Source organism: Heteronotia binoei, chromosome 2 (genome assembly GCF_032191835.1).
Source record: "Heteronotia binoei isolate CCM8104 ecotype False Entrance Well chromosome 2, APGP_CSIRO_Hbin_v1, whole genome shotgun sequence".
In the NCBI taxonomy this organism is placed as follows: domain Eukaryota; kingdom Metazoa; phylum Chordata; class Lepidosauria; order Squamata; family Gekkonidae; genus Heteronotia; species Heteronotia binoei.
The window spans coordinates 39,204,036-39,227,993 of NC_083224.1; the positions used below are offsets into that span (position 1 = coordinate 39,204,036).

Genomic DNA, 23,958 nt, shown 5'->3' on the forward strand with positions numbered 1-23,958 from the left:
AAAAATACAATTAAGACATAAAAACATAAAAATATTAAAAACATTTCAAGTGCTATTGGTCTTTAGATGGTAATCTGCTTAATAAAATGGATGGCTGCCATTTCTGTTTTATATTAAGTTTAACTATTCTGCTGTTCCAGCTTTGTTGGTCTTAAAGGTGTCACTGGACTCACACTTCGTTCTCTTGCTTCATACCAACACGGCTACCCACCTGGATTGGAAGCAAGCTTGAATTCAGCAGAAGCTCACAGGAGCACAGCTCCTGAACCTTTCCGACGGTTCCCCCTCCTCCTCCCTACCTTGTCCATTGAATAGCAGGTGCAGCTGCATAACAATCCCTGAATGAGCTCCACCACCTATTTTTCTACAAAATGACCCCTGATTAGAAGGATGCAAATCTGTTTAGGATACCACTAAACAGTCAGTGTGGAAATCTGACTTCATGTTTCCTTGCCTGAGGCCAAAAATCCATCCACCATACAACTGTTGCTGTCTACACAGCTAGTATAAATCTCTCTTACTGTTTCCACTTCCTTATAATGAATGAAGTGATGACCATTCCATACTAAATGTGATACTGTTTGTGCCTATATCAGCATAGCGTCTGGTACTGCAATAAACAGCTGCAGTAAATTCTCAATCAATTAAAGCACTTATTCATTCTATTTATGTGGTCCTAATAGGTCATCCTGAAATTGCTGCTACCTTGTGATTTTACTGTTTTAATGATTTTAAATTGATGTAATTTATCATAATTAATTTTATTTCTGCTGTTGTGATCCACCCTGAGCTCACTTTGGAGAAGGTGGAATGCAAACATGAATGAATGAATAAATGAATTAATGAATTAATGAATTAATGCCCTGACCTTAATGGCCCAGCTTGATCTCATTAAATCTTGGAAGCTAAGTAGAGCTGATCCTAGTTAGTATCTGAATGGGAGTCCTCCAAGGCAATCTAGGGTTGCTATGCCAGAGGCAGGCAATGGCAACTCACTTATGTTTGTCTCTTGCCTTGAAAACCCTACAGGTTGCCATAAATTGACTGCAACTTGACAGCAATTTACACACACATACATGTGCAAACACATTATGAGCAATGGATGTGCATCTTTAAACACTGGTGTGTGCGAAGTCACACATGGGTACATGACTCTCAGTTACCCTTTGCACACTTGGTGCAGGACTCCCACTGTTGTAACACTAATGTTCCTGCTGCAAATCTGTCACTTAAGGACCACCTACCACTATACCACCTACTATTATACTGCAGTCATCTTTGAAGGCCCTGCTTCAGGTTCCCCTGCCACCTGAGGCTAAATAGGTGGTAACTAGGAGTTCCACCTGTCTTAAGGGGGGGATCTTCCATCCCCAGCTCCCATTGCTACATGAGGTGTGTGTGTAAAAAATAATTGCTGTTAGTAAAATTATAGAGTTTCCAACAATTCCTAGAGAGGACTGGTGTCATTTCCTGGTTTTTCCTAGAAGTGACACCACACCTTCGTTCGCCAACTACCCCCCCCCCCCCCCAGTCTCCTGCTGGTTACCAGGCCATGTCTGGTAACCCTATGGCAACCTAAGAAAAGGCCTTCTTTGTAGTTGCAGCAAAATTATGGAATTCCTTCTCTAGGGATATCTGTTTCTGGCATTCTATCATTGTCTTCCCCCAGTGGTTAAAGACTGTTCTGTTTTGTCTAGCATTCCCTCACTGATTCTCACTGACCTTTTGTCCTGTTCACGTGCCTGTGTGTTTTGTTTTAATTCTTTTTATGTGTTTGTATATGTGTTTTAATCCTGTTTTAATCTTTTTATTGTTTGCCACCTTGGGGACCTTAAGTTGGTTGAAAGGGTAGCTTTAAAAATTTAAATAAATAAAAATAAAAATGAGAATAAGGCCACAACAGAAAAGAGATTGCCGGATTTCATATTGCTTTTATTTTGCCAATTACCTACTTTTTGAGGGAAAGTTAAAGACCTGGAGCTTTCTGAAGGATTTTCTGAGCCATGATGTGGTGGTGTTTTTTAAGCAATTTGTAGTGTTTCACTCCTCCGTGTAAAGACAGCCGCCCACACCTTTTTTCTCCTGCGTCTCTATTGGTCGCAATCATTCTCTTCTTTGGTTCTCTTGTTTGTACAGACAGTGCATTGAATGAAACGCTGCGTTTGACAGCAGCTCCTTTTATCAGCCGGGAAGTCCTTCAAGACATGCCTCTGAGATTGGCAAGCGGCAGAGAGTACAACCTGAGAAAGGGAGATAGACTTTGCCTCTTTCCTTTCATAAGCCCACAGATGGACTCTGAAATCTATGAGGAACCAGAGGTAACTTGTGCCATTCTTAATCATGGTCTTCGTGACAGTCTCCGCTGAAGAATCCTTTCACAGTGTGGTTCATTTAAACCCATGGAAGCGAGAATGCTGCAATGCAATGTGCGGCAACCTTGAAGCTGCTTCATTACCACATCCTGGCAAATTGAACCACAGTAATAGTAAGACAGAACTAAACCTAAAAAGAGAAGTTCCATTCAGGGCAGGATTATGCCCATGCCGAGATTCTTCATTCTTCAAACATGCTGTTTGCATACAGTTTGGAACTAGCTGTGGAATCTAGCTTCAAAAGAACTGCTTTTTTAGAAGTTTCCAGTTCCTATGCATGAAATCTCTTCCTATGGAAGATAGATTTGTAAGTGACTGAAATCTCAGAACCCAAGAGCAGAGACGGGGAAAGGCAAGAGTTTCTAGTGGTAACTGAAGAACCCTTGGGTGCTACAAAGAGTGCTTTGTTTAGCCCATCCCAAGACTTGTAGAACCAAAATAAATTATGAAAAGATATGCAGTTTTACACCTAATAAATTATGAGTGCATTCATTAGAAAGATGATGATTAAAAGCAACCCAGGTACTGGCATAAGTGCAGCAGGCACAGAACGTACAATGGGAGATAACTTTTTCTGCAGTCCAGATTTTGAGTAATATCACCCAATCTGATCTCACATATATACACTGCCCAGTTTTCTATTTTGACTGCTGGGGATCAGTAAAAGAGAGAATGTAATTCCATAAGGCTTGTGGATCTTGGATATACTGAATCCACTTGACTGGTCTACCCTATAAAAAGTTCCCAAACTATGTCAAAGCCAGTTTAATTTACCAGGACGGTAAGAGCCCTGCCGGACCAAAGCAGTGGTGCATCTAGTCCAGCATCCTGTTTCCCACAGCAGCTGCCCTGGAGGTCCAACAAACAGAGCATAGATGCCAAAGCCTTTTCTGGCTGTTGCTCTTTGCACAGGATTGGCTGCTTCTTGAAGTGGAAGTTCCCTTTATTCACCATGGCTGGCAGCCATTAATGGGAACTGAATCTGTCTAATCCCCTTTCAAAGGCTTGTGGCCAGGGGTTTTTTTGAGCAGGAACACACAGGAATACTGTTCCAGCTGGCTTAGCGCTAGGGGGTGTGGCCTAATATGCAAATGAGTTCCTGCTGGGGTTTCTCCTACAAAAAAGCCCCGTGCAAAACAATGGTGATGTCGGGGTGTGTGGCCTAATATGCAAATGAATTCCTGCTGGGCTGAATGAATGCCCTGACCTTGATGGCTGCTTGTGGCCATCACTGTATCCATTGGAAGTGAATCCCACAGTTTCATTATTGGTTGAGTTGAAGAAGTACTTCCTTTTCTTCAGGGGTCATTTTGTTGAAAAATAGGTGGTGGAGCTCATCCAGGGATTGTTAGGCAGCTGCACCTACTATTCAATGGGACGGAGGAGGGGGAACCCTCAGAAAGGTTCAGGAGATGCACTCTTGTGAGCTCCTACTGAATCCGAGGCCTGTTTTTCTTCCATCCTGAATCTATTCCCTCTGAGAATCTAGTATTTTGAGATAAGAAATTCTCTGTCCTCTTCCTCCACTCCATGGAGCTACCAGGTGGGTAACAGTGTTGGTCTGAAGCAATAGAACAAGTTAGAGTCCAATGGCACCTTTAAGACCAACAATGGACAAATCAAACTCCAATTCTGGCATATTTATGTCCTTGTGATGTTGTTTCCCCAGTTGAACCCTAACAGGAAATAGCTATATAACTAAGCTTGTTACTCATTTATTCTGTTTAAAAACATCTTCATTATTCTGTATGCTAATTTATTGCCCACCTTCTATATGTAAGATTGTTATTTCTGTTTCCATTCCATTCTGTTTGAGGAAACGTGCATGCACATGAATGCTCACATTGTTGGTCTTAAAGGTGCCTCTTTGTTCCATGGAATTACCATTATCTTTGCTACTATACTTTTTACTTCCAGAAATGCAAAAGCACAATAGTTTTGTATGTGCATTTGAAAGACTGCAAATATATATATTTGCCATCAAGTCACAGCTTACTTACAGCGACACCATGGGATTTTCAAGGCAAGGGATGTTTAGAAGTGGTTTCCCATTGCCTGCCTCTACATTGGAACTCAGGGCTTCTTTAGTGGTCTCCCATTGCTGGTTATTACCTTTAAAGCCCTATATGGCCGAGGACCTGCCTACCTTAGGGACTGCCTCTCCCCATATGTTCCCCAGAGAGCACTGAGATCCAGTTCCCAAAACCTTTTAAAAATCCCTGGACCAAGAGAGGCTAGATTGAAAACAACGAGGGAGCAAGCCTTCTCAACAATGCCCCCCCCCCTCGATGGTGGAATCAACTCCCAGAGGAGATGTGAGCCCTGCGGGACCTGAATCAGTTTTGCAGGGCTTGCAAAACCACCCTCTTTCAGCTCGCTTTTAAGATGGAACCCGGCTAAATTGACTTCTAGCCATCTAATACATGTCTATGAATTCTAGCACCTTAATTACTAACACATAACGGCTGTTTTATCTAATTTTAACTTAATTTATAAATGTAATTTAATTGTATTTTAATCTGTTTTATTGTATTGATTGTATTTTATTGAAATCATGGTTGTACCATGTCTTGTGAGCCGCCCTAAGCCTGCCTTTGGCAGGGGAGGGCGGGATACAAAAATAAAATTTATCATATTATTATTATTATCCAAATACTAACCAAGGCTGACCCTGCTTAGCTTCCAAGATCTAATGAGACCAGGCTAGCCTGAGCTATCCAGGTTAGAACATGCATACACCCCCATTATAGTCTATATCTGAATGACAAAAGACTGCTTTTCTTTACTCTGCACCCTGATCACTAAATTTACAAAACCATTAGCAACCTGCCTGTGAAGTTAGATCTGAAATAGCTTGGTTGCACATGCAAGACAAATCAGTGATGTGCAAACCACACCGAGGAATATAGTTATACCTAACTCTCTTTCAAGCTCTTCTAGAAGCAAAACAAAAACAATCTTCTGGATATGTATTGAAGACCTAAAAATGGAATTGGGCAAACAATAGTGAATGAGAACCAGCACTGATTTATTAGGACGAGTGGAATTCCTTGTTGCCCATTACTGTGACAACCCATTTTTTTAAACATATCTCTTATGACTTCCACTCTTCTGAGTTTCAACTCTTCTTCCCTATCAGTTTTCTCTTTGTAAACAGAGAAGCAAAGTGGGTTTGCTTCCTCATCTTCAAAGCCTCCTGAGGCCCGTCATGGCAGAAAAGATACTGCCATCTGAGTCATGCAAGTCTGAATTACGTAATTGTAAGATTGCCCGATGCCCACTTGTGTCCCAGGACACTAGTAAATTCCTGTTTTCCCTTTTTTTCTCCCTGGGGCACAAAATGTTAATTATAAAACATTTGCTTTCTTGCAAAGCCCTAATGTGCGGAGGGAAACAAAAAATAAGCTAGTTTCAGAGAGTAGCTGTGTTGATCTGTAGTAGATGAGCTGGATTGGAGTCTGCTAGCATCTGATGAAAAGAACTTTGACTCTTGAAAGTTTATACCCTGAAAATTGTGTTGGTGTTGTTGCATATGAATATATGGTCTCTAGCATTTCTGGACTCAAATTTAGCTCCCTGAAGTAGAGGAGGGGCTGTGGCTCAGTGGCAGAAACTCTGTTTGGCATGCAGAAGGTCCCAGCTTCAATTCACAGCATCCCCAGTTAAAAGGACTGAACAGCAGATGATGTGAAAGACCTTTTCTTGAGATCCTGGAGAGCTGCTGCCAGTCTGAGTAGACAATACTGACCTTGATGGACCATTGGCCTGATTCAGTACAAGGCAGCTTCATGTGTTCATATGTCCAAGCTACAGTATCTTTGTGCGGAAAATTAGGATGAGAGTGTGTGGATGGCTCAAGGTCAATCAGCAAGCTTTTATGCCAGAGTGTGGATTCAAATCTGGGGTCTCACGAATCTTAGTTCAGCCCTCTAACCACTGCACCACATTGGCTCTCACATCATAGAATCCTCTGATCCAGCAAGGTAGTAACTTTCTCAAAAAGAGAGATAAGGTTAGTCTGACATGAATTGTTCTTGAGAAACCCATGCTGGCTCATAGTAATCACAGCCATTCTTTCTAACTTGTGTCTTGCATAAATTAAAACTTCACATTGACGGAATGGTAGTCTCACTGTGTATTTTTTTTTCTACAGAAATTCAAATATGACAGATTTCTCAATTCAGATGGCACAGAAAAAACAAACTTCTATAAAGAAGGGGAAAAGCTCAAGTATTACAACATGCCCTGGGGAGCAGGACTAAACGTCTGTATTGGAAAGTTCTATGCAGTCAATAGCATCAAACAGTAAGTGGCTATTGGCCATTGACAAAATGCCTGTCTCTCTGCTCCAGTATATATCCAAAGAATCTAGCCGGGGGTTATCGTAGAAATCAGATCTCTTTCATAAACAAAAAAGGGGAAAGGAAATAAATAAATAAATAAATGTTTTCCCAGTTCCATTTTCTCTGTGTGAATATGGATTTAATCCATTGTTGAAATGGTTGACGTCTCTATCTACTTTTTTTTCTTTTTTAAAAAAATCCATATTTATATATTTTACAAACTGCCTGTCTGGTCCCGTAGATCAGGTCTGCACAAGTTATGCCCCCGCCAAGCTGCACAAAGTGTACCAGCCAGACACTGTGGCCTGCCAAAAGCACAACAATTCTCCCTTTCTTTTCTCAGTCTCAGACTGGCAGCAAACACTAGCAGCCAGATCCTAGGATTCCCTTCCACTGTCTTTAGCACAGACTTTTTCCCCAATGGAGAAAGGTTTATTCCCTAAGCTGTCTCCATTGGAGGAAGACTTGGTGAAAAGGATCCCAGAAGGGTAGCTGTGTTAGTGTGTTGTAGCAAGTTCAATCAGGAATTCAGTGGCACCATAAAGACTAAACACCATTTATTCCAATGTGAGCTTTCCTGTGTGGTAGCTGGCTCTACCAGATGCATGCAGTTGACAATCTGTGAATCCGATTAAGTGCTCCTGGACTAGGGTTGCCAGCTCTGGGTCAGGAAATTCCTGGAGATTTTGGGGGTGGAGCCTAAGGAGGTTGAGGCTTGAGGGGGGAGGGACTTCAGTAGAATATAATGTCAAAGACTCCACCTTCCAAAGCAGCCCTTTGACCAAGGGGAATTAATCTCTGTAACCTGGAGACCAGTTGTTATTCTGGGAGATCCCCTGCTGCCACCTGGAGACTTTAACAAAAGGAAAAAACTGTATAACAGTGATACAAGTCTTGGCTTGCTACTTTATATTTTGAAACAAACAATTTATTATCAATATTATTAACAAAAAACACTACACACTAGATGCCAGATTTTAACAACATTGGCAAAATTACAATAGAGAGTTGATGTTACAGCAACAGCAGCAGCGGTGAATTGCCTAGGTAACTATCCATTTCATTCGCCTTCTTCAGGCCGCAGTACACTAGGTAAAGCCTTGACTTCAGTATTGGAATACCCAGTATTTCCTTCAGATTTATATTTAGACACTCCCCAGCTTTTACAATTGTTGCATAAACAGTTGCAGTTGGAGCCTCAGAGATCAACATTCTTCCATTAGGGGTTACACTTTGTCAGATTCAAAACGTCCACCTGGAGACTGGCAACCCTAAACTGCTTCATTTTGGTAAAGGGGAGTCTTAGGATCTGTCTCTAGAGGTTTATCAAACTGAAATCATGACAAATGGAGATGGAACATAAACATACTTGAATGTTTCTCCATTCCTGCACCAATGAAGCTCGCAATCGCCATCGTGTCTGAATGCAAGGGCCTCATCAAATGGAAGCTCCTTTGCTCCAGGATTCGAAACCGAGATCAGCTCTATATTTAGGAGTGTAAACAAAGTACAATTTGCCAAAGTGTTGGCATTCAGTTTAAACAGCTAGGAGCTGGATTCAGAACTTCCTTGTTTGATCATGCTTTGAAGGAGGAAGAGGGAAGTGAGCAGATGTGTGCTCTGTTCTTTGTCTCAGCTTCATTGCAACTGAATGCATCCCTTGTGTGCTGCTTGTGTAAGATTATAATGCCATAGATGTACCCCCTCCCTCCAAAAAGCAGCCATTTTTTCCCAGGGGAACTGATTCTGGAAGATATCCAGGCACCACCTGGAGGTTGGCAACTGGTGGTCCTTGGGTGACATGTTTTGCAGGTCTGTCCCTGTAATGAATCCCAAAGATGCAACTTGAATTAAATGCTTTCCTACAGGCTTCTCTACCATCAGACATCCATTATTTATTTTACTGGGTTTTTTTCCTCTGATGAACTCAGAGCATGTGCATTCTATTCCCATTATATTTCAGTTTTGGCTGCTGAAACATATCTTCAGCTGTTGAACTCATTATGCTCACATTCTCCTCACAGCCATTTGGCTGTCAAGGTTAGCTTTGTGTCTGCTCTGAATGGCCACTGTTCGCCAGGGTCTTAGGTCAAAGTAGACGGGGATTGAATCTAGGACCTTCTGCATACAAAGCAGATACTCTGCCACTGAGCCATGAGATGCTCTACAGCTGAGATGCTCTACCGCTGAGCAAAATCATGGGTTTGGGTCTTTCAGAAGCTGTTAGCCATGATAGCATCAGTCTAATATTCCTTGTTGAAGATCCTCCTCATCCCTTCCTTGTGATCTTTTGCAGCCATTCTAGGAAGCAAGATGCTGGGTCAGGCAGACCTTGGCTTGATCTAGGAAACAAATTCTTAGCCTGGATATAGATCACAAAAGCTCACAGCCTACCACAAATTTTCTTAGTCTTTAAAGACTCTCAGTATTTTAACCTGGATAGAATCATAGTTGGAAGGGGCCATACGGACCATCTAGCCCAACCCCCTGCTCCATGCAGGGTCAGCCTAAAGCATCTCTGACAAATAATCATCCAGCGCATTTTGAAGACTGCCAATGATGGATGGATGGATGGATGGATGGATGGACTCAGTGTTTAGATTGTCATAACTATGGACATATGTCATTATTATAGACATAAGTTAATTTATGTATAATTCAGTTAACATATAGAAGCTCTGCTGTGAGATACAGGCTTGAACTAGGTATCATGCCCGTATAGATGACCATTACTAAATAGTGTCTACCATTGTGATAACATATACATTTGAGGTAGCTGCAGAAATACAGGGAACGTCTACATCTGTGGGTAGTGGTGTTCTGGGTCTAAAAATACTGGTTGCCAGGAGACATAGGGGGCCCACCCACAACTATAAGGCTATCATTTAATTTGTATAAGAAATAAATAAAATTTTCAAAAAATACAAAAGTGGAAAAAAGGTACAATTAAAACCTTTGCAAAATAAATGTGTGTGTATATATATATATATATATAGTAATTACAGTGTACATATATTGTACATATTACTGGCAGTATACAGTAAATACTACCATACCATACCAAACCTTTAATGGCATAATAGATTCAGGTAAAAATACACAGAATATAAAAACTTAAACATTGGAGATAAAATCAAAATGAAACCGAGCTTACAGATGCATTCAAACATGGTCAGAATTAAATTTAAGGATGTCAGCCAGAAATTTTGCCACAGCCTCACTAACCACCCCCTCAGTATCACTCAATAAATAATAACAGGGTGGTAGAATAGACAAATCTGGGGGAAAAGAAAGCTTGCCAAAAAAATCTTTGCGGAGGTTATGGTAAAAAGAACAATCAAGCAATATATGCTGGATTGAGTCAGGAGTATTCGCTCCACAGTAAATACTAAATGTAAATACAAATTGGGTTTTCTCCAGGGGAGCTAAGGATCAGTTGGAAACGAGGGAGATCCCCAGGCCCTACTTGGAGGCTGCATTACATAATATTGGGACTTTGGTTATATTTCAAGCTACTAAAAGGTCATTAACATTTTAAACATATTGTCTAATGTTTAAGGGGGCCCACTTGCCATCAGGCAAACCGACACCCTAGCTAGTCCGCCACTGCCTGTGGGTTTTTTCCCCATTTCATTGTCTGCTTACCTGTTCGTACTTTGCCTCCTCGTTGCAGTGGCAGGGAATGAAAGCATATCACAGCTGATAGCATGAGATGAAAGTGGTCTGTCTATAGCAATTTGCTACAGGATGCCTCATTTCCCAACAGAGGGAATAAGAAGAGTAGGAGGTGGCAGCCAGGAATAACAGAGTGCCAACAGCCAGTAGCTGTTGCATTTCTCAGGACTGGCTTTGTTGATATGCTACATTCTACACATGCTACAAAGCAAGTTAATAAATTAATAAGTTAATAGCACTGCGAGCCTCTTTTTAATGGCTAGAAATCAAATATACATAACCCATTATATTCAGACCGACTGATATGACACAAAACAGAGGGCAAGCTTTCAAGTTCTCCTGAACTGTTCATCTTGCTGGATGTGCCTACCACCTAAAGCATTGTTAATACACTTACTACCATGTTCATTCTCTGCTGTCAGCCTTTTAAAGCATCTGTGCATCCCATCTTGCTTAGAGTTTCCTTACTTGTTAGTTTCTGTTGGTTTGGGGTTTTTTTCTGTTCTACATGTTTTGCTCCCTCTAGTGGTCAATTTTATGTTTACATTGGTTTATGTTTGGCATAGCTCCCTGCAGATTTTGCATAGCTCCCTGGGGCGCAGAGTGTTAAAACTGCAGTAATAATAATAATAATAATAATAATAATAATAATAATAATAATAATAATAATAATAATAATAATAATAATAATAATAATAATAATAATAATAAACTTTTATTTATACCCCACCCTCCCCGCCTAGGCAGGCTCAGGGCGGCTAACAAGACATGGTAAAACCATGATACAAATAAAACAGAATACAATAATTAATAATTTAAACAGTAAAACCAATAAAACAGTATAACATTATAGTACAAGCAAAATATGTGCAAGCAAAATATGTGCAAGATGGCTTGGTGTTATTGATATTATCAGGAGTTCCGTCTTAAAAAGCTAATTGGAAGAGGGCGGTTTTGCAGGCCCTACAGAACTGGTTAAGATCCCGTAGGGCCCGCACCTCCTCCAGCAGTTGATTCCACCATTGGGGGGCCTTTGTAGAGAACGCCTGTTCTCTGGTAGTTTTTAATTTGGTTTCTTTTGGCCCAGGGATTTCTAAAAGATTTTTTGCGCTTGATCGCAGTGCTCTCTGGGGAACATATGGAGAGAGGCGGTCCCTAAGATAGACAGGCCCTCGACCATATAGGGCTTTAAAGGTAATAACCAGCACCTTGTAACGAACCTGGCAAACAATTGGCAGCCAGTGCAACTCCCACAGCCCAGACTGCACATGTTCCCACCGAGGCAGTCCCAATAGCAGCCTAGCTGCTGCATTTTGCACCAGCTGCAGTTTCTGGGTTCGGTACAGGGGGCATTACAGTAGTCTAACTTTGAGGTGACCGTAGCATGGATCACTGTTGCCAGGTCACCGCGCTCCAGGAAGGGGGCTAACTGCCTCGCCCATCTAAGATGAAAAAAGGTGGACTTGGCAGTAGCTGCTATCTGGGCCTCCATTGTCAAGGAAGGCTCCAGTAGAACTCCCAAGCTCTTAACTCTGCGCACTGCTACCAGTTGTGCCCTGTCAAAAGCTGTGAAGGAGACCCCGTTCCCTAAACCGCCACGACCCAGGCAAAGGACCTTTGTCTTCGCTGGATTCAGTTTCAGCCCACTCAGCTTAATCCAGTCTGCCACAGCTTGCAAAGCCTGGTTCAGATTTTACAGGGCTTTGTCAGTCCGATCACCCATCAGTAGATAGAGCTGGGTGTCATCAGCGTACTGATGACAACCCAGCCCATATCTTCAGGCAATCTGGGCAAGGGGGCGCATAAAGATGTTAAATAACATTGGAGAGAGAACTGCTCCCTGCGGCACCCCACAATTAAGTGAGTGTCTCTGGGATAGCTCTCCTCCAATTGCCACCCTTTGTCCCCGACCCTCAAGGAAAGAGGAAAGCCACTGTAAAGCTAACCCCTGAATCCCTGCGTCGTACTGCAGTCCTAAGCTCTGCTCACGACCTGAGTTCGATCCCCAGTGGAAGCTGGGTTTTTCAGGTAGCTGGCTCGAGGTTGACTCAGCCTTCCATCCTTCCGAGGTCGGTAAAATGAGTACCCAGCTTGCTGGGGGGAAAGTGTAGATGACTGGGGAAGGCAAACCACCCCGTAAAAAGTCTGCCATGAAAACGTTGTGAAAGCAATGTTATCCCAGAGTTGGTGCTTTCATAGGGGACCTTTCCTTTCCTTCCTGCAGATTTAAACTGCAGATTTTATGCTGGACATAAATCGATGTAATATTGAATTGACCTCCAGAGGAAGCAACACAAGCAGAACAGAACCCCCCCCCCCCCCCCCGATCAACAGGAATTCACAAGTGAGGAAAATGAGAATATGGAAAGGCCCAAGATCATAAAATAGGGAACCTTTTCCACTTCTTCCCTCATTTTTTCAACATCCAGACTGATGAAGAGTTCTGTAGAACTCAAAGGTTTACAGACTATTGTTTAGGATACTGGTTGGTCCAAATTAAAGGTGTGATGTGGTTTTTTTCTTCTTGACTTTTGCTTTGGGCCAGTGGGGTAGAACCTGCCACCTCTTTATTTTTAATGCATAGTTGTATGCAGCATCCATGGTATCCTGGTCACACAGATGCTGAAATCCTTCTCACTGATCATTCTTCTCAGGACAATACAGGTAACCCTCTTACCAAGTGAATGCATGCCAGATGGGATTACAATGTTACCTGGTGTATGGTCATTTGCACTGGGTGAATATTTACCTGATAATAACGAGCCCATTTCATCTGATAAGCAACCACATGCTGGGAGAGTCTTCTGCATCATACTGCCAATCAGTGTGGAGAATTTCAGTGTAAAGGTAAACAGCAGATCAAGGCTGCAGTCCGATATATATTAAATAGATGCTAGTTGCAATAAAATGTTTTCAACTGAATTTAGCCTGCAGGTCTATACATAATTACATGATAGCAAATCCCATAGCATAAACAGACTTAATCATGAATAAACATGCACAGGATTCAGCTGCACATCGTAGCCGGATCAGGGCCATGGCACCAATCAGCATTCTAGGTCTACAGTCTCATTCACAGACTCTAGTTCTTTGTGTCTTTCTGCCTATTGAATGATGAAAAGCTACTTGCTTTATATAAGGAACAAAAACTATACAGCACTAATATATTTGACACTGGCCTGATTACTTTATCATTTCAGGTGTGTTTTCCTTCTCTTAAGTCATTTTGATTTGAAGCTGAAAGATCCTGACACAAAGATTCCGGATTTTGACAAGGAACGTTACGGTTTTGGAATGCTACAGCCAGAAAATGATGTCATTATTCGATACAGACAGAAAGATCAGTGAATGGATGCCGACTTCTCTCATTTTTTTGACATTTCTTCGTATTTTGCAAGAAAACAGATGCTCCTTGGTTTCAGCTGAAATGTTATATGTATGGGTAGCTAAGGGAAGGTCTAAATGGTACAGGTGCAGGGAGGAAGTTTTAAATCGATTTGGGAGCCAGCTGTAAACCATTCATGTGCAAAAGTTGACTGGATGATTTTCATCCTTGTACTGCAAGCTAATCTTTTTGGACATCTGCAGTGGTGGTGGTGGGGGTGTAGTTGGTTTAGCCCAAAGCATTAAAAAAAAATTAAGGTGCCAGTACTCATTTATATATGGTTGAAACTGATTTCCACCAATTCCAGCCCAGTAGGCTGTTCCAGAGGGTCTGCTCTCTCTTTCTCTAGATAAGTAGGATGATGCATGAGGATCAGAACTTGGGAGAGTTCCCCCCCAAAAGGTGACAGTACTCAATTCCAATGAGTACACACAAAAAAAGCGCCCTGGTTTAGTCTCTACACACAGACATTTCACCATGTTGGTAGGCTCCACCCCATGAAACTGTTTAAAACAACATGGCAAGTAAACAGCCCCCAAGTGTTGCTAAATAACTTACTGATTGGATCATTAACTAGTCCAAACATATGGTTCCAATATGTAGCTAAGCAGAATCTGTTAAGTTGCTGTTTATGCCCGGGGTTCTTCACAGTGGGCCCAAGCTGTCCCAAGCAGCAGACCAGAAGATCTAGTGAACTTAGAATGGTGAAAAAGCCCAGTGAAGGAGTTGCTCTGCCAATCTTCTGCAGGTCCTTTTTGCCTGAGTCCTGTTTTCCCCATCTTCAATTTACCATTTGAGAGTATTCATTGGGAGTATTCATTGTGACCCCTAACCTAAATGGTAATCCAGTCTTGTCAGATCTCAGAAGCTAAGCATGGTTAACACTGATTGGTATTTGGATGGGAACCACCAAGGAATTCTAGGGTCGCTATGCAGAGGTAGGCAATGGCCAACCACCTCTGTTCGTCTCTTGTTTTAAAAACCCTACAGGGTCTCCATATGTCATCTGCAACTTGACAGCAGCATACTAGGATTTCTGCTACAGTTGCAACATTGGTACATACACTTTATAAAACAGGCATAGCATTAAAAACAAAGACCAGTTTCACCTACCACATCTGTATGCAGTCTTTGCCCTTTATGCCATTTAACCAACAAGAATTGACCATCTGGATCCAGAAGCAGTACATGCTTCATTGAATGAGAGAGAAATGTCATCTACTTAGAAGGAGGTGGTTATGAAACCTCTCCTGAAACAGGTGTCCTAAGTGACTGTAACAATTATTGACCTGTATCCTACCAATGCTCTGAACCAAGTCTGAAACCTTCCTCCAGCTTAACTGATGGATAATAAGAACATAAGAGAAGCCATGTTGGATCAGGCCACACACTGTGGCTAATAGCCACTGATGGACCTCTGCTCCATATTATATCTAACCCCCTCTTGAAGCTGGCTATGCTTGTAGCCACCACCACCTCCTGTGGCAGTGAATTCCACATGTTAATCACCCTTTGGGTGAAGAAGTGCTTCCTTTTATCCATTCTAACCTGACTGCTCAGTAATTTCATTGAATGCCCATGAGTTCTTGTATTGTGAGAAAGGGAGAAAAGTACTTCTTTCTCTGCTTTCTCCATCCCATGCATAATCATGTCACCCCACAGTCGATGTTTCTCCAAACTAAAGAGCCCCAAGTGTTTTAACCTTTCTTCATAGGGAAAGTGTTCCAAACCTTTAATCATTCTAGTTGCCTCTTTCTGCACTTTTTCCAATGCTATAATATCCTTTTGGAGGTGCAGTGACCAGAATTGTACACAGTATTCCAAATTAGACCGCACCGTTGATTTATACAGGGGCATTATGATACTGGCTGATTTGTTTTCAGTTCCCTTCCTAATAATTCCCAGCATGGTGTTGGCCTTTTTTATTGCAATCGCGCACTGTCTTGACATTTTCAGTGAGTTATTTACCACAACCCCAAGATCTCTCTCTTGGTCAATCTCTGCCAGTTCACACCCCATCAACTTGCGTTTGTAGCTGAGATTCTTGGCCCCAATGTGCATTATTTTGCACTTGGCCACAGTGAACCTCATCTGCCATGTTGACGCCCACTCACCCAGCCTCAACAGATCCCTTTGGAGTGCCTCACAATCCTCTCTGGTTCTCACCACCCTGAACAATTTAGTGTCATCTGCAAACTTGGCCACTTCACTGCTTACTTCCAACTCCAAATCATTTATGAACAAGTTAAAGAGTATGGGACCCAGTACTCAGCCCTGTGGCACCCCACTGCTTACCATCCTCCACTGCAAAGACTGCCCATTTATACTCACTCTCTGCTTCCTATTAATTAGCCAGTTTTTGATCCACAAGAGGACCTGTCCCTTTACTCCATGACTCTCGAGCTTTCTAAGGAGCCTTTGATGAGGAACTTTATCAAAAGCTTTCTGGAAGTCAAGATAAACAACATCTATTGGGTCCCCTTTGTCCACATTTGTTCACCCCCTCAAAGAACTGTAACAGGTTAGTGAGGCAAGATCTTCCCTTACAGAACCCATGCTGAGTCTTCCTCAATAACTCACGTTCATCAATGTGCCTACTCATTCTGTCCTTGATAATGGTTTCTACCAACTTTCCCGGTATTGAAGTCAGACTGACAGGCCTGTAATTTCCCGGATCTCCTCTGGCACCCTTTTTAAAGATGGGGGTGACATCTATGTTGGATGAAATCTCCTTAGGTTGGAAGAGGGCTTCAGATTTTGTTTGCTGGAATGGCAGGATACACGGCAAGGTTCTCAAGCAGGTAGTGGTCAACCAGCTCCAGTATTTCTTCTGTGAGACAGAATAGATCCATTTTAACCCTGCTTCAGGACAAGTTTTTGAACAGATGTGGTTTCAGTTACCTCAATGGATGAAGGAAAGTAACCCTATTAATTATTCTGGACTTGTTAGGTGTTGTGGACACTGGGCTTAGTTGGTTATATCCTATGTGGAGATGATGCTGGGAGACACGTACTGGTACTTGTGTGTTATCGGTCTACAGGGTTCTATTCTGTCTGCCACACTTTTGAATATCTACATGAGACCTCTGAGAAAGGTCACCAGGGAACTTCAGTGAAATGTTACCATTATGTTGATGACACCCAAATTCCCCCCCTGTTTTCAACCACATCAGGTGAGACACCAGATATTATGAATGAGTTCCTGGAGACAGTAGTGAAACTGAAGCGCTCTCAGTTGATAATGGTGTCAGCCAGGGAGTGAGAAGTCATCCTGTTCTGGGTGGGTTTCGAAGGATAGCTGAGTTGGTCTCCACTAGAACAGCTAGATTCAAGTCCAGTAAGTGCCCTAAACCAACAAGATTTTCAGGGTCTAAACCAGGAGTATCAAACGCATCCAACATAAATGAGACCTTGTCAGGCCAGACCATGTGTGTCTTAAAATGTAATGCCAGGTAGCAGAGATATAAACTTTATAAAGGACACAGACAAGCACAATTAAAGATTTCAAAACTTAAAATAAAACATGCTCAAAACATTAGCACTCAGTCTTAAAGGTGCTTTCTTTGTATCTCTCCTGTGTGATCCAGGGAATTGGGCAAAGGAAGCTCTGGCTCTTTCCTTCCTTCCTCAGGGAGGGGAAGGAGCCTCAGCCCATAGAAGGAAGAGAGGTTTGGCTCAGTAGCTGTCAGATTGTTGACTGGTATGTATCACATTTTACCAATTTTAAGAGTACTTCAGTGCCTGTCTATCAAATTCTGGGCTCACTCTGAAGTGCTATATCTCTCTTGAGAGCAATAAATGGCCTGACCTGGGGATTAAAGGAAACTTTTCTTCCTTGCCAGTGTGTCTTCCAACTGAGATCTTGTCTGAAAACTCTGCTGTATGGGCTACTCATTGACCCCAAGGGACAGGGCCCTTTTTATGGTGGCTCTTTGACACCAAAATATCATGTCTGCAAATATCTGCCTGCCTGAGAGTCTATTGGCGTTTGGGCACCAGGCAAAAGAATTCCTATTTACTCAAATGGGTTGTTCCCAATCACCACTGAAAACATGGTCCTTTTAAATTGTCTAATTTTAGTATGATGTTAGCTGGCCTTTTTATTTATTGTTGCTTTTAACTGTATTTATTGCTGTTCTAATGCCTTTGTGAATTATCTTACCCTACCTGTTTTAATATAGCTAGGTCATTCTTAATAGGGCTGCTGTTTCACTTTGTTTTTAATTGCTGCTGGTTATATATTTTGTTATTCAGTGCTTGGATTTAAAAAAAAATAATATTGTGTGGGATAATGGTCTCTTGGCAAACCACCATAAGAACTGCTGACTAAGAAAGTGAGATAAAGATATGTTCATTGAACAAATAAACATTTTAACTAGCTGATGTTGCAGCCATAAGGATTCTCTGTATGTCCGTATCTATCATCTTAGTTCTTAAAAGCTTGCCTACCTTACAGGGTGGTTGTATGGATTAATAATGTATGTCAGGTTATTTGAGTATAGTTGCTTTTATGCACCTCCCTCTGCCCCCCCCCCCCCCCCGCCCCTAGATCCGGCCCTGAAACCAGCCTTGCAAACATCTGGTGTGCAATCAAGTCCACTAAGCACAACAAAACCAATGGCAAGGCAAGGTTTGTATAGTCTGTCACCGTCTCTCATACAGGAGACTCTAGGAAGGGAACAGAAGACTTGTCTCTGATGATCTTGCTAACCAGTAAATTGGGTCTCACCTGCCAGGCCAGCTGCACCTGGGTAATTAAGCAGACACGAGCAGCATGTTTGCCAGTGATGGGGTAAACCAGTTACGTACTCTATTCCTTCTGTTTTTGAAATTGCATTTCTTTACAAAATAGGCAATGCCCTCTTGTGAATGTAGCTTTCAGAAGGAACTCATCTGAGATTTATTCACTTACTTTATTTATACCTAGGGTTGGCAGCCTCCAAGTGGTAGCTGGAGATCTCCTGGAATGGCAACTGATCTCAAGGCAACAGAGATCAGTTCTTCTGGAGAAAATGGCCATGTTGGAAAGTAGACTGTACATCATTATTGCCTGCTGAAGTATCTCCCCTCTCCAAACCCTGCCCTACTCAGGCTCCGGGTATTTCCCCACCTGGAACTGGCAACCCTATCTCCAGCTGAGATCTGTTCTCTTGGAGAAAATGGCTGTTTTGGAAGTGGTCTGTATAGCAGGGGTGGCCAACAGAAGCTCTCCAGATGCTTTTTGCCCACAACTCCCTTCAGCCCCAGCCATTGGCCATGCTGGCTGGGGCTGATGAGAGTTGTAGGCAAAAAACATCTGGAGAGCTACCGTTGGCCACCCCTGCTGTTTAGCATTTTACCCTTCTGAAGTCCCTCCCCTCCCCAAACCTTGCTCTCCACAGGATCTACCCCCTCCCCCCAAAGCTACAGGAATGTCCCAAGGGAGAACTGGCAGCCCTATTTATACTTCACTTTTCTTCCCAATAAGAGCCTGGTGGCGCAGAGTGTTAAAGCTGTAGTACTGCGGTCCTAAGCTCTGCTCATGATCTGAGTTTGATCCCCGGCGGAAGCTGGGTTTTCAGATAGCCGGCTCGAGGTTGGCTCAGCCATCCATCCTTCTAAGGTTGGTAAAATGAGTACCCAGCTTGCTGGGGGGGAAATGTAGATGACTGGGGAAGGCAATGGCAAATCACCCCATAAAAAATCTGCTGTGAAAACGTTGTGAAAGCAACGTCACCTCAGAGTCGGAAACAACTGGTGCTTGCACAGGGTGCTTTTCCTTTCCTTTCAATTCTCTTCAATGGGGACCCAAAGCACTTTAGAGCCAGTTTGGTGTAGTGGTTAAGTGTGCGAACTCTTATCTGGGAGAACCAGGTTTGAGTCCCCACTCCTCCACTTGCAGCTGCTGGCATGGCCTTGGATCAGCCATAGCTCTTTTAGGAGTTGTCCTTGAAAGGCCAGCTGCTGTGAGAGCCCTCTCAGCCCCACCCACATCATAGGGTGTCTGTTGTGGGGGAGGAAGATAAAGGAGATTGTGAGCTGCTCTGAGACTCTGAGTGGAGGGCAGAATATAAATCCAATGCCGTCGTCTTCTTTGTCTTCTTTACACCATTCTTCTGTCCTCCATTTTAGCTGCATAACAACCCTATGAGGTCAATTAGGCTGACAGTATATGACTGATCCAAGGTTACCCACCAAACTTCCATGGCAGAGAGGGGACTGAATGTTCTTCAGTGGGGCTTAAGACTGTGGCCCTCATTAATCTTTCCTTGTATGGTGCTCCGACTGTTTAATCATACGTCACTTGCAGGATTGTTGCAAGATCTTATTTTCTAGCCACCGAAAGTTTTGGCCTTAGGGTAGAACACAGACATACCTGTCTTAACAACTGCTTGTGAGTGACAATAGAGATTTGTCCAAGTTTAATTTAGCATACAGGGCCTCCTGTTTTACCCTGTATGTCCTGCTCTCAGAACGCAGCTTTTTCCTGCTCGGCATGCATTTGTCCTCTCTACCCTCCGCTTAATTCACAATTTATAGCTATTCTGGGAACAGGCGCCATTAACAAATGCCCTTCGCACCCTTATCGCAAAGCCTTTTTAATCTGCATTAAAAAACCCAAGGCTACTGATTTCTAACTGGCCCCAGCAGTGAACCTTTACAAATTACAACTCCAAATGGCAATTTAACATCTGTAAATTTTTTTCATTATGTCCAAGCCATGTTCATATCGCTTTGAGAGTAGGAAACCTCAGCTCTGGAGCAATCATATCTTGGCACACAAAGGGGGGGGGAGTGAGGGGGTGGCCCAGAGATTCTGTCCATAGCTCAAAAAAAAGTTTTTTGCTTCCAGAGCTCAAATGGTCCATCTGCCCACCCTCTCTTTCCACCTGCTGCAACAAGGATGGCCCAACATGCATCTCACAGCACAGGAACAGAATTTCAGATGAATTAACTGTTCATGCAGCAACTGAGGAATGCTACTACTGCTGCTGCTGTATATGGAGGTTAATAACATCCTGTCCCTTTGATTGTGACTTAATGTGCAGACCACGTAAGCTTTTTATGGCATGGAGGTAAACAACATCATCTGATAAACAGCATTCCATTAAGCCCTATTTATTTAGTTAAGTTATTTATGGTCCGCCTTTCTGGCTGGGACTCCAGGCAGATTACACAGAATGAGCCAGTTTGGTGTACTGGTTAAGTGTGCGGACTCTTATCTGGGAGAACTGGGTTTGATTCCCCACTCCTACACTTGCAGCTGCCAGAATGGCCTTGGGTCAGCCATAGCTCTCGTAGGAGTTGTCCTTGAAAGGGCAGCTGCTGTGAAAGCCCTCTCAGCCCCACCTACCTCAGCTGCTGCATGTGGTGGTGGGGGGGAGGTAAAGGAGATTGTGACCGCTCTGAGACTCTGAGATTCAGAGTACAAGACAGGATATAAATCCAATATCCTCGGCCTCCTCCTCCTCCTCCTCCTCCTCTTCTTCTTCTTCTTCTTCCATTAAAGGTTACTGGAACTGGAACACAGAATGAGTCAATACATTCAACAGCATGGGACATCCAGAGTAGACAAACCCAATAGGGCTTTTTTTGTAGCAGGGACTCATTTGCATATTAGGCCACACCCCTCTGAAGTAGCCAATTCTCCAAGATCTTACAGGACTCTTTGGACAGGGCCTACTTTAAGCTCCAGGAGGATTGGCTACATCAGGGGTATGTGACCTAATATGCAAAGGAGTTCCTGCTACAAAAAAAGCCTTGCCAATAGGGTTTGACCTGTAGAAATCTGGAAACCAACCCAAGCCGAAGCACTACATAAGTATTAACATGACATGTTAAGCAAGTGCAAAAATCACATATTAAGAGCTACCTACAGGAACAGGTGGTGTGAATGACACACAGTGGTGTAGTCTACAGTTCCTATGCCTTTACCCCAGGCTTCTTTCAGAACCATATTATTATAATGCAGCCTTATTTCTGGTGCAAAATGCTCTCTTGAATAATTAGATTGAATAGCTAAAAGGACAGGACTCCTCCCCCGCCCCCTCCAGGTAGCTAGCAATCCAAATAGAGATGCTGTCAAGAACTCACAACGACAGGATCTCTGAGCCTTCCCTAGAGGGGAAGAAGACAGAAGCAGGCCAAGCCACCCCCTGGCTTCCCAGCTTCTGATATTATGAGGTACACTGTCTCTGAACCTGGAGGTTCCATTTTTCCATCATGGCTAATATCTATTAATAGATCTGTCCTCTACAAATGTGTCTACAGTTGGCCATTATCTAGGGACAGACATGTCTTGTACCCTTAAAAGAAGCTTAACGGGATTTTTCTGGCATTGTTATTTAGCTCCACACCATGAAAAGCTTCAGCTTTAGCCTCTATCAAACAGGAATTTTTTTCTCTAGACCTGTTGGCAACCGTTAATGTGTCTGGTCCTCATTTAAAATTGTCTAAGATCATGGCCATTACTACGTAATTTAATTTCCATAAGTTAATTATGTAGTGTGTGTGTTTGTTAGTGTATGTGTAAATGCCACCAAGTTGCCGCCAATTTATGACAACGTCAGCAAGGTGCTTGCAAGGCAAGTGAGAAGCAAAGGTGCTTTTCCATTGTGTTCTTCTGCAGTGTCTTTCCTTGGTGGTCTGCCTTCCAAGTACTGACCCTGATCTGCAACTGAGATCTGATGAGATCAAGCTATACCATGCCACCTTCACTCCCATTCATTATGTAAAGAAAGAATTGTGTCTGTCCTGAATCTACTATATCAGCTTCATTCAACAAAAAACCTAGCCCAAAATCTGAGCATATGAAATCTTAATATGGCTTGCACCGATCAATAATTCCTGCTGATTCCAAACTCCCATGGAATTCCAAAGTGTCCCCTCCCAAATGCTGTTCTTAAGAGACAGATATTTACAATGGGAGGAGGGAAACTGGCAAAAATCACCCTCTCTTCCATCTGCAGAATTCCTCCGCTGGATCCAACCCCATGTTTCATTTTATACCTGACAATTAGTTCCTAGGCAGAAAGCCCAAGTGAAATTATTTTCAAAAAGCATATATGTGAGCAAATTTCTCATTGGGCTGCCACAATACGCAAATGGGGTTAATTATGCCTCCAAATGTTCTATTATTTACTGTTTTGGGCTTCACACTCAGACATAGCCCAAGACATTTGAACATAACAATATAGCTGCCAAGCCTGCCAATATCCAAGTGGGGCTTGGATTGCCCCATCATAGATCACCTGGTGATGGCTGCCACAGAGACATTTCTAGCTTATTGGGCTTTGCTTGGCCTGGATCCCACTGTGCACATGGCCTTAGACCTGGGCCACCATCTCTCTGCTTCCACAGGTGGGAAGGTTATTTCACCTTGTTTTCCCAGTCTCCTTCCATGGGGGGAGCTTGCAACACCCAGCCCCTTTGTGTTTTTATCCTGGGTGTCAAGACCCCCGCAGTTCAATGATCACAAACAGTCCATTTCAGTAATGGATATTTATTGATACATGACAGAAGAAGGCAGGATGGACTTTGCGAAAACTGGCTTGGCAGGCTTCTGCCTCTCATATATAGGTTTGGCCCAAACTGTTACAAGTTTAAAGAAATCAGGAAGCTGCAATCCCTCCCCCCAAGACTTTCCCAGGCCCCTTGGCAGGTGCACATGATCTTAGAAGAGAAACCTTGGTTGCCTCTGGAAACCCTTCAGACTAGGCATAAGGAGTGTGATAACTGTTACATAGAGATAGGGGCAATACAAGCGGAGGAGTAGAAAGTGAAAGCACATTAGCAACAAGAAAAAAGGGCAAGACATCTTGACACTGGGGCCTGGATTGCCAGTGGGAGTGGGCTGGGGAAGGGATTTGCTCCCCTCCAGATAGTGCAGGAGCATCTGCCCGGCGTTGTATCACTGGTTCTCCAGTCCGCCCACACGGGTTTTCCCCTGCAGATCCCACGGGGCCTTGCAGAGAGGACACATCAACTCAGAGCTTACCTGTTGTTGTCCTTTATAAAGTTTGTATCTTTGATACCTGGCATTTTGTTTTATGGTACACATGGCCCAGCCAAGCCACATTTATGTCAGATCTGGTCCGCCTAACAAATGAGATAGATAGATACCTCTGTCAGCCTGACATGTCTTTACCAGTCAATAGAGGGAGACAGGGAGCCACGCTTCAGTTTCTGCGCAGGACCAGAAAGC

At 43.0% G+C, this 23,958-nt stretch overlaps 1 protein-coding gene across 1 annotated transcript in view; it reads left to right on the forward strand.

Annotated features, from left to right (window-relative positions):
- PTGIS (prostaglandin I2 synthase) overlaps positions 1 to 13,757 on the forward strand; it is a 45,970-nt gene extending 32,213 nt beyond the window's left edge. The window contains exons 8-10 of the mRNA XM_060232973.1: positions 2,137 to 2,318; positions 6,526 to 6,677; positions 13,591 to 13,757. Of these exons, the coding sequence (XP_060088956.1) occupies positions 2,137 to 2,318; positions 6,526 to 6,677; positions 13,591 to 13,738 (482 nt within the window). The 3' untranslated portion in view covers positions 13,739 to 13,757. The remainder of the gene's footprint in view (positions 1 to 2,136; positions 2,319 to 6,525; positions 6,678 to 13,590) is intronic.
- The last annotated feature ends 10,201 nt before the right edge of the window (positions 13,758 to 23,958 follow it).